This window comes from Bos javanicus, chromosome 7 (assembly GCF_032452875.1).
Source record: "Bos javanicus breed banteng chromosome 7, ARS-OSU_banteng_1.0, whole genome shotgun sequence".
Taxonomy (NCBI): Eukaryota; Metazoa; Chordata; class Mammalia; order Artiodactyla; family Bovidae; genus Bos; species Bos javanicus.
Window position 1 is genome coordinate 16941658 of NC_083874.1, and position 11165 is coordinate 16952822.

Genomic DNA, 11165 nt, shown 5'->3' on the forward strand with positions numbered 1-11165 from the left:
GGAAGACCTCTCCCCCCTCCTCATTCTCCCCTTCCTCCTTCCCCTCCCCTTCCTCCTCTTTCTTCTTCCCCTTCTTCTTCTTTATCTTCTTTTTTTTTAAACAAAATTTATTGACGTATAATTGATTTACCATGTTGTGTTTAATTTATGGTGCTGGTTTAGTTGCTCAGTCATGTCCAACTCTTGTGAACCCCATGGACTGTAGCCTGCCAGACTCTTTTGTCCCTGGGATTCTCCAGGCAAGAATACTGGAGTGTGTTGCCATTTCCTTCTCCAGTGTTTAATTTATACTCTGCAGCAAAACGACTCAGTTATACACATATATTTTTTTCATATTCTTTTCCATTATGATTTTTTTTTACAGGATATTGAATACAGTTTCCTGTGGTATACAGTGAAAAGTGAAAGTGATAGTCATTCAGTCATGTCTGACTCTATGCAACCCCCATGGACTATAGCGCACCAGGCTGTTCTGTCCATGGAATTCTCCAGGCGAGATTACTGGAGTGGATTGCCTTGCCTTCCTCCAGGGGACCTTCCTGACTCAGGAATTGAACCCAGGTTTCCTGCGTTGCAGGCAGACTCTTTACCATCTGAGCCACCAGGCAAGCACAGTAGGATCTTAAAAATTTTTTTTAATTTATTTCTATTTTTATTTTTGGCTGTGCTGAGTCTTTGTTGCTGCATGGGCTTTTATCTAGTTGAGGCAAGCAGGGGCTACTCTCTGCTGCTGTTGCTGCTGCTAAGTCGCTTCAGTCGTGACCCCATAGATGGCAGCCCACCAGGCTCCCCAGTCCCTGGGATTCTCCAGGCAAGAACACTGGAGTGGGTTGTCATTTCCTTCTCCAATGCATGAAAGTGAAAAGTGAAAGTGAAGTCGCTCAGTCGTGTCTGACTCTTAGCGACTCCATGGACTGTAGCCCACCAGGCTCCTCTGTCCACGGGATTTTCCAGGCAAGAGTACTGGAGTGGGGTGCCATTGCCTTCTCCATGGGCTACTCTTTAGTTCTGGTGTGAAGGCTTCTCATTTGCCGTGGCTTCTCTTGTTGCAGAGCACAGGCTCTATGGTGCATGGGCTCAGGAGCTATGGCTCCCAGACTCTAGAGCACAGGCTCAATAGTTGTGGAGCATGGGTGCTTTGGAGCATGTGCATCTTCCTGTACCTGGGATTGAACCCATATTTACCACCGAACCACCAGGGAAGCCCCTAGAGTAGGATCTTGTTGTTTATCCATCCCATATATAATAATTTGCAACTGGTAATCCCAAATTCTCAATCCTTTCCCTCCCCACCCCGTCTGCCTTGGCAACCACAAGTCTGCTCTCTGCGTCTGTGAGTCTGTTTCCATTTTGTAGAGAAGTTCATTTGAGTCCTATCTTAGATTCCACATATAAGTGATACCATATGGTATTTGTCAGAAAGACCTTCTTGACTATGAGAAGTCACCCAGCCTCGCAGCGGCTGACTTTAGTGAATGAGTTCCCCGTCACTTGGGGGAACTGAGAAGAGCCTTGACTGCCACCAGTCAGTCAGTCAGTGGAGGGTGATGGGGCTGGGGTGGAGTTGTGCTGGGCCATCTCTGAGGGAGATTTTCCGGTTTCCTCTTCCCCTCACTGGCCGATTCATGGGAAGTGTCCCCTGACTTGCCTGCCCCCACCAGCACCTCCTCCACGACCACAGGAAGGCCCAGCCCAGCGCTCGCTGCGTATTCTCTAAATAAACTCAGGCAGCTGAGCTATCTACTGCCCCATCTCCCTCTGGGTTCCTGTGGAGGTGTTGGGGTGGTGGTTAGGGGGGCCTCTGGCCAAGCCACAGAGAGGAGGGGACTCGGGCAGGGAGCCGCACAGTGAGGCTGAACCCTGTCGGCCTCATGGGCATAGCGTGAGAGCCTCCGGTTCCTCTTGTAACTGACCACCAGCCCACGCACTGCCTCCTTCCCTGGGCATCTGCTGGCTTTGACTTAGGCTTAGGTGACCCTTAGGCCATCCTTCTCCCTTTCCAGCCCAGCTGGCCCCCATCCTCTCTCCCCGAGCCAGAATGGTGCCCTCTGGACGCTGGTCCCAGGGTCCTGGGATATGCCTTTGACACCCGTCATCTCCTGGCTTTGTGAGGGCAGGGAGACTGTTCAGTTTTCCTCTGCCAGCCCAGTAACCACCTTAGAACCTGGCACAGTGTTGTATGAGCGAATGAATAAATATATATCCCAAGATGTTTTGTGAAGTTAATATTTCATGGCCAAATACATTTGAGAACTTCCAAGTCAAACACAAGTTAAACCTTTTTGCAGGACTCGTCAGAGCCTTTAATGATTCCCACGTGTTTGTGATTTTCATATAAGAACAAGGATTGCAATATTTTTCAAATATATTTTTATCTCTTGTTTTTGGCAGAACACTGTTGCCACTGGGATTCTTTTATAAAAAATAATTTTCTTTGTTTTTGGCTGTGCTGGATCTTGGTTGCTGCACGGGGTTTGCTCTAGCTGTGGTGAGTGAGTCTACTGTGTAGCTGCAGTGCTTGGTCTTCTCATTTCAGAGGCTTCTCTTGTTGCAGAGTATGGGCTCTAGGGCGAGTGGGCTTAGTAGTTGCGTCTCAGCTCCCAGACTCTATAGCACAAGCTCATAGCTGTGGTGCATGGGCTCAGTTACTCTGCGACACGTGGGATCTTCTTGGACCAGGGGTTGAACCCGTTGTCTCCTGCATTGGCAGGCTGATTCTTTACCACTGAGCCATCAGGGAAGCTGGGCCACTGGGATTCTTGAGAATAAACTTTTGCAAAATGTGGGTCTAGGATTATGGTCAGAATTCCTAGGAGTGTTGTTATTTGACTGTTTATGCCTCCATGCTTTTTCAAACACGGCCAAGAGCACAGAATAAAAGACTAACTTCAAACAATAACATTAGAGGAGAAAAACTGCATTCCCAACTCAAGAAACCACTAGAGTTCATCTCAAAACCCAGTGCTGAGTTTCCTGGTGGCCAAAGCAAGGAGGCTGATGAAGTGGGTTTCACAGTTTTAGACTGGCAGTTCAATGGGAGGGCCAAACATTCTCTATGTGTGAACAAGATTCTGTTTTTATTCATTTATGTGGCTATTCACTCATTCAACAAATATTTATTTACCCAGTACTATCTATGAGCCCAATGTCAGGCACAGGAGTACAATGGTAGACCAAAAAAAAAAAAAAAAAAAAAAGGCACATGCTGTCCTCATGGAGGTTTTTCAGTGGTTTTTTGGAACAAAATTGTCAGCCCCCAGTGTCCACTTTTCCCTTGAGCCCATGCTGAGTCAGAATGCTCATACCTTGCTCTGGTTTTCCTCTCATCCTGTTTTGCATCAGAATCACAGAAGGTGATGACATCCTAGGTGCCAGGAACCCAGGGGTTCAGTAGAGACCGGATCTTTGTATCAGAAAATTCAGGAAAACCAACATGGGGAAATGGGCTATGGTAAAAGAGGTGGTTCCCCATCCTTGGGGTGTCCCCGGGGCATCTTTTCTGAGCTGCACTCTAGGGGTTGGGAATCTAATGACTTTGCTTCTTCTGTCTGCTCAGTCCCGTAGTTGTGTCTGACACTCCATGGACTGTGGCCCGCCAGGCTCCTCAGTTCATGGGATTCTCCAGGCAAGAATACTGGAGAGGGTTGCCATTTCCTCCTCCAGGGGATCTTCCTGGCCCAGGACTCAAACTCGTGTCTCCTGCACTGTAGGTGGATTCTTTACAGCTGAGCTACCAGGCAAGTCCTCATCTGCTCCTCTTCTTTAATATTTTTTTAAATTTGATTGCATCTGGTCTCTATGGTGACATGTAGGACCTTTGTTGAGTCATGCGGGATCTCCAGCTGTGGTGTGGGGCTCCAGAGCACAGAGGCTCTCGAGTTGTGGTACTTGGGCTCCAGAGCGTGTGGGCTCAGTAGTTGCTCCAGGGGATGTGGGGACCTTAGTTCCCTGACCAGGAATCCAACCCACATCCCCTGCATTGCAAAGTGGATTCTAAACCACTGGACCACTAGGGAAGTCCCTTGCTCCTATTCTTAACATCCTGGTTCTTCAACACTAGTCATGTGGGAAGTTCTTATCAATTGCTTTCTTACTAGTTGGGTGGATGGGTGGACTCATGGAGGGATATAGAGATGAATGAATGGATTTGTGGAAGGATGACTGGCACATAGGAAGGATGTGTTAGATGGATGAGAGGATGGAGGAACAGAAGGCGGGTGAGTGGACCAGTAAATGAATATATGGACGGAAAGATGCCTGGCGCTTAGTAAAGGCACAAAATTATTATTATTAAAATGTTCTTAGTGTGGTAAAATACACATATCATAAAATTTATCACCTTAACCATTTTTAAGCGTACAGTTCAGTGGTATTAAGTATGTTCACGTGACACAGATTGTGCAGCCATCACCACCATCCGTCTTCATAACTCTTCTCATCTTCTAAAACTGAAATTCTATATCCGTTAAACACTAACTCACTTCTTTCCCTCAGCCCCAGCAACCACCACGTTTTATCAATACTTTCTGTCTTTGTGGCTTTGACTACTCAGGGCTTCCCTGGTGGCTCAGATGGTAAAGAATCTGCCTGCCGTGAGAGAGACCCAAGTTCAGTCCCTAGGTTGGGAAGACCCCCTGGAGGAGGGCATGGAGCTCCACAGCAGTGTTCTTGCCTGGAGAAGCCCATGGACGGAGGATCCTGGTGGGCTACCGTTCTTGGCTACCTTAAGTCCCTCCAATAAGTGGAACCATACGAAAGGAGAATTTATTCTTTAGTCATTGGGTTATTTCAGTGAGCATAATGCCTTTAAATTGCGTCCACATTGAAGCACGTGTCAGAATTTTCTTCCTTTTTTTACAAAAATTCTTTTTATTGTAGTATAACGTTGTGTCAGGTTCAGGAGTACAACTAAGTACATTGGTTATACACATGAGTGTGTGTGCTAAGTCACTGCAGTTGCGTCCTGCTCTTTGTGACCTTATGGACTGTAGCCCTCCAGGCTCCTCTGTCTATGGGATTCTCCAGGCAAGAATACTGGAGTGGGTTGCCAAGCCACTCCTAGGCATGGATAATGCCTCTCTTATGTCTCCTGCGTTGGCAGGCAGGTTCTTTACCACTGGCATCACATGGGAAGCCTTATACACTGGATATATACCCAAAAGAATTGAAAGCAGGGTCTCCTTTTAAGAATTTCCTTCCTTTTAAGGGCTGGACAATATTCTGCTGTATGGATGGACTACTTATCCATTCATCTGTTGATGGACACTTGGGTTACTTCCACCGTTTGGCTATTATGAATGATGCTGCTACGAACATGGGTGTACAAATGTTTCTTTGAGACCCTGCTTTCAATTCTTTTAGGTATATATCCAGTGGGCTTCCCGGGTGGTGCTAGTGGTAAAGAACCCACCTGCCAATGTAGGAGATTAAGAGATGAGGGTGGTTCAATACCTGGGGTTGGGAAGATCCCCTGGAGAAGGGTATGGCAACTGATTTCAGTATTCTTGCCTGGAGAATCCCATGGACTGAGGAGCCTGGTGGGCTACAGTCCATGGGGTCACAAGGAGTCAGACGCGACTGAAGTGATTTAGCAGGTATAGCCAGAAGTGGAATTGCTGGATCATGTGGTAATTCTATTTTTAATTTTTTTTTGAGGAACCATCGTAACGTTTTCCACAATGGCTACACCATTTTACATTCCCACAAGCAGTTCATAAAAGTTCCTGTTTCTCCATATCCTGGCTAACCCTTGCTACTTTCTGCTGTTTTGATAGTAGTCATCTGAGGACGTGTGAGGTGGTATCTCATTGTGGTTTTGATTTTTATTTCCCTAATGATTAGTGATACTGAGTATCTTTTCATGTACTTTTTGGCCATTTATATAGCTTCTTTGGAGAAATGTCTACTCAAGTCCTTGGTTCGTTTTTGAATTGAGTTGTTTGGTGTTTGTTGTTGTTGAGTTTTAGGAGTTTCCTATATATTCTGGATACAAATACCTATGTAATCTGCAAATTATATCAGCTTTATGATTTGCAAATATTTTCTCCTATTCTGTGGGTTGCGTTTTTATTCTGTGAATAGTGTCCTTCGTTGTGCAAAATTTAAACATTTTCATGAGGTCCAATTTGTCTATTTTTTATTTTTCCTGTAGGCACAATATTATTTTAAAAATAAAGCTAACAGTGAATGAATTGACAGATGGATGAGTGACTGGGCAAGGAATAGACAGAGGATTGTACAATCAAATGGGGGATGGATGGGTGTCCTTCACTATCTCCTGGAGTTTGCTCAAATTCATATCCATGGAGATGGAATTCATGTCCATGGAGTCAGTGACGCTATTTAGCCATCTTATCCTCTACCACTTCCTTCTTTTGCGTTCGATCTTTCCTAGCATTAGGTAGGGTCTTTTTCAATGAATCGGCTCTTCTCATCAGGTGGCCAAAGTATTGGAGCTTCAGCCTCAGTATCAGTCCTTCCAATGAATATTCAGGACTGATTTCCTTCAGGATTGACTGGTTTGATCTCCCTGCAGTCCAAGGGACTCTCATCTTCTCCAGCACCACAATTTGAAAGCATCAATTCTTTGGCACTCAGTCTTCTTTATGGTCCAACTCTCACACCTGTACATGACTACATAGCTCTGACTATACAGACTTTTGCTGGCAAAGTGATGTCTCCGCTTTTTAACACACTGTGAAGTTTTGTCATAGCTTTCCTTACAAGGAGCAAGCGTTTTTAAATTTCATAACTGCAGTCACCATCTGCAGTGATTTTGGAGCCCAAGAAAATAAAATCTGTCACTGTTTCCACTTCCCCCCCTTCTATTTGCCAGGAAGTGATGGGACCAGGATGGATGGATAAATAGATGCTTGGTAGATGAAGGGATGAATGGATGGAATGGGAGCTGGCTAGGTAGGTCGGTGAAGGGTGTATGACTGAGTGAGTGGGCGAATAGAAGACCTTATGAATATATATAAGTAGGGTGGATGGGCAGGTGGAAACCTCTGGCTGCAGATGGAGATCTTGGTGTACAACCTTGGCACTTTTCAGGTGAGTAGTGGCTTATCTTCTGACCCCACCTTGGCTCAGTTTAACTCCACGGACACATATTCTCTTTTTCTAGGTTTGGCTTTCCTCCTGTGTCTCTCTGGGTCTCCAAGAATCCTACCCTGAAGCTCAGATTGAACTGAGCCCTTGGCTTGTGTGCTGACCTCCTCAGTAGTAAGAACTCCTGGGAAAGAGCCTCCGTCTTCCTGAGGATATGGTACCCAACCTACTCTCCCTGACTCCAGTGGCTTCCTTTTAAGCCCGAAATCCATCCTCTCTCTGGCAGCCTCACCCACTTCTCCCTCAGACATCAAACCATCCCATCAGCTCCCCACTCTTTCTGCTACACTCCTTTCTGCCCCCACCCAGCTCTCCAGCCCAATTTCCACTCTTTCCTGGGCCCCTCCCCTGGGGATGGTGGAGATACAGGATAAATTAGAGGGACTCATTCAGGGCAATTTCCTGCTTCCAGTCCAAGAATTCGTCTTTCCTCCCCCAGGGCTCCCAGGCGACCATGGATGTGGGTCTCTTGGTCCTCCCGGATGTACCCCAGGGTCACCGCAAAACTCTGCCGGGAGCGCGGGTCCGCGGTCCGGCCGTGCGCCGGCAGCGGGAGTTCACGCCGGAAGAGAAGAAGGACACGGTTTACTGGGAGAAGCGCAGGAAGAACAACGAGGCGGCCAAGAGATCCCGCGAGAAGCGCCGTCTCAATGACGCGGCCCTGGAGGGCCGGCTGGCCACCCTGCTCGAGGAGAATGCTTTGCTCAGGGCTGAGCTGCGGGCGCTCAAGCATCGCTTTGGCCTCCTGCCCGCCACGGGTGGGACCCGGACCCTGCCTGCTCTGCTATGGGATTCCCCCTGGCCTGGGGACTCCAGTCCTAGGGCTGATCAGACCCTGACTCTACCTGGCTCCCACGGTTGCCTCTTGAGACCGTGTTCCTCGGACGCTGGGGTTCCAGGATGCTGGCGCTGCCTAGTGGCTCACAGGTGGACTAGCCTGGCCACTCCCCCCAGGTCCCTCCAGGACCCTGCCTCAAAAAGAGTGGACATGGCCTTGCAGGCTGCCCTGCCTGCTGCCTTCTTCAGCTGTCACCTCCTGGATAGGCATGGGGGCCCCAGACCAGAGCTCAGGCCCTGCTGGGGGCTGTGGTCACCCATATCCACTGCATACCAGGCCTCAGGGTCCTCTGACGTGTTGCTGACAGCCGGTGTGGATCCCATGGGGTTGCCTCCCAGAGTGGCCTGCCCGGTCCCTGAGAACCATCCCCAGGAGGATCTGGCTCAGGCCTCCCTGCCCCATAAATTGAGAATCAAGTCCCGAGCTTCCAGCAGAGTACCTTGGGGCTGGGAGAGTGGCGGGAGCCCCATCTGAAAGCTTCCCCTGGGCAAGGCCAGGCCTGCAAGGCTGTAGTGGGGACTGATCATGGGTTTGTCTGGGAGTATGAGTGGCTTGGCTTTGACCCAGCTCCAAAAACTGGGCAAGGCTGGGGATAGAATCCACTTTTTAGTGTCCAGACCAGATTTTCAAGAGGACAGTCTGTGGGACCTTGGGTCATATCATGGTTCCTATTCTGCCTGAAATATGTTTTGGGTAGTCACTTTTTCTTCCTCTTTCCATTTATCCATCCATCCATCCGTCTATCCTTCTGTCTGCCCTCCCATCCATTCATCCATTCACTGATCCTTGCATGTGTCCATCTGTCCACTCATCCATCCACCCATCTATGCATTTGTCCATCCATCTGTCCATTCATCCTACTTTCCTTCCATTCTTCTATTTGTCTATTCATTCATCTGAACACTCAGCCATCTAATCACATCAACTCACCCACCCATTCTCCCTTTCTCCCACCCTTCCTTCCATCTATCCATCCTTAGATCTATTGATCCATCCACCCAACCACTTTACTCTGAATCTACACACCTATCCATTCATCCATTCATCTACCTACCCATATGTCTGTCCATTCATCAATACTTTTATACATTTAATCACTCATTCATGTGCTCAGTTGATCATTCATTCATTCTCTCACTCATTTATTTACAACTCATAGTGCCCAGCTTAGTAACAAGCATGAGAACAGCTTCCTGGCTTCGGGGTTCCTATTCTAGGGGGATGGTGGGGACTGGGAACAGACACACTGAGGGCCATACTGAAGGAGGAATTAAAATTTTAGGATGTCTGACTCCTCACTTCTTGCAGGATCGGGTGTGTGTACTTACCACCTGGTGTGGAGGTCAGACTTACCCAGTTCAGGTGGCTTCCTCTGTGTGCTGAGTCACAGCCCAAGCCTCTGGAACAGATCCTCAGTATCTAAGGGTGTGTATGTTAGTCTTCTCTCTCTCTTTGGCTACTTGTATCCTAGAAGACCTCTCAGCCCCAGAACACATCCTGGGCTTGAAGACTTACATCTCCCAAGAAGATCCTGAGGAGACAGGAAGGAGGGCTGCCTGGAGGTGGCAGCTCTAGCCTGTTCCCTTCTTAGCCAGAGCCCACTGTTGGAAAGGGGTAGACTGGGGGTGCAGAGAAGTTGGCTCTCAACATAAAGATGCCACATAGTTGTGGGTGATCATGCATAGAGGCCTTAAATGCAGGCTTGGCCCTAGAAATGTTAAAAAATGCTGACAAGTAGACAGAAGAAGGAAGTCAGGGCGTAGCATACCACCTCTGGGAGATGTGGGTAGCTTGGTGCTTCCTCTTGGTGAGTCCACTCACTTGGTGTGTCTGAAGTGTCTGAGCCCAGCTCACTCACACCCCATGTACTCAGGGGAATGGGGGTTGGAGGCCTTGGATCATTCAAGTCCCTTTTAACCTTCCAGCTCCAGTTGGAAAAGCCCAGAGAAGGATCTGCCTAAAACAGGTCATAGAATTTCAACATCTGGAGGGGCTCCGAGAATCTAGTGATGAGTGGTTATCTAGTCTCTACCTGAATTCCTCTAGGGACGGAGAACTCACTCCCTTCAAAACCCCATTACTGTTCCTTCTCTAGAGCCAAAACCCACTGCTTGAAAACTTCTACCTCTGATCCTATTCTTACCACAGGGGACCACTCAGACCCCCTGCCCCACCCCTCCCTCTACTTGGAGGTGACCTGTGGAGCCTCTGGTTCCTCTTCTCCAAAGTAGAGACCACCACACCTACCTCAGATGGTTTGAGAAGATTAAATCTCATTTACTAATGTGTAGCATTTCATACACAAGTGTTCGACAGATGTTAACTCCTCTCTCTTCCTTTTTAGAAAGCACTCACGCTCCCAACCCCAGAGTAGTGCTGTCTTCAGGGGAAATGTCCTCTCATTCTTCAAAATTGTTTCCCTTCACCCTGACCTGGCTCTTTACTATTTTTTTGTCAATGTCATTTATATATGATGGTTCTTGGGATTGAATATGAATCATTTCTTCATTCATCAAATGCATATATATTTTTCAATAAATGTTTTTTTTTAATCTCCTTCTGTGTGTCAAACAGGAACTGGATGAGGGAAGAAGTATTCCACACTGAAGTGTTTGCAAGTGGAAACTTGCACAAATGTCTAAACTGTTCTCGATTACTCATTTGATGGGCTCTGGGGCCGTAGGTGTGGCCTCTGCCCTCTGATAGCCAGTAGGCAACTGCAGCCTTCCATGTGGCTGCCTGGGAGTTGCTGCTGTAAGAACTATCCCATGCCATGTTCCACCCTGGGGCATCCACGGGCCCCTTGGGTCATGTGTGCAACAACATGATTGAATTGGGGACCAGATTTTAGGACACTGTGCGACCACATGTTATGTTTCCTCTTCCACCCATCCTTGTAGGCTGGGGAGATTTCTTTGGCTATCAATGCATGAGATTCCCTTCCTGCTTCGGGTGTGCCTGGCTCATACTGAATGTGCAACAGATGTTGAATGAAAGTTTCTGCCCACCTGAATGATGACTTCTTGGGGCAGAGATAAAATGAGTTGAAAATGTTGATGAGGCCACGTTTCTCAGTTTTGTCTGCAAGGGTTCACAGACACATCTTGGTGGAATCCTGTGCTACATGGATCCTTGACACTCAAGTCATGATCTATGAGCTAGCATCATCAGGATCACTGGGAGCTTGTTAGAAATGCAGAGTCCCAGGCTCCTCCCT

The 11165-nt window shown here is 47.8% G+C and overlaps 1 protein-coding gene across 1 annotated transcript; it reads left to right on the forward strand.

Moving 5' to 3' along the window:
• Nucleotides 1-5787: 5787 nt before the first annotated feature.
• Nucleotides 5788-10464, forward strand: NFILZ (NFIL3 like basic leucine zipper). Its single transcript, XM_061422402.1, has one exon. The coding sequence runs from the start codon at nucleotides 7565-7567 to the stop codon at nucleotides 8420-8422; it is 858 nt and encodes a 285-aa protein (XP_061278386.1). The 5' UTR covers nucleotides 5788-7564; the 3' UTR covers nucleotides 8423-10464.
• The last annotated feature ends 701 nt before the right edge of the window (nucleotides 10465-11165 follow it).

What these genes read in the sequence shown, in the direction of transcription:
- NFILZ (XM_061422402.1), top strand. Translation starts at nt 7,565, where the DNA reads ATGGATGTGGGTCTCTTGGTCCTCCCGGATGTACCCCAGGGTCACCGC.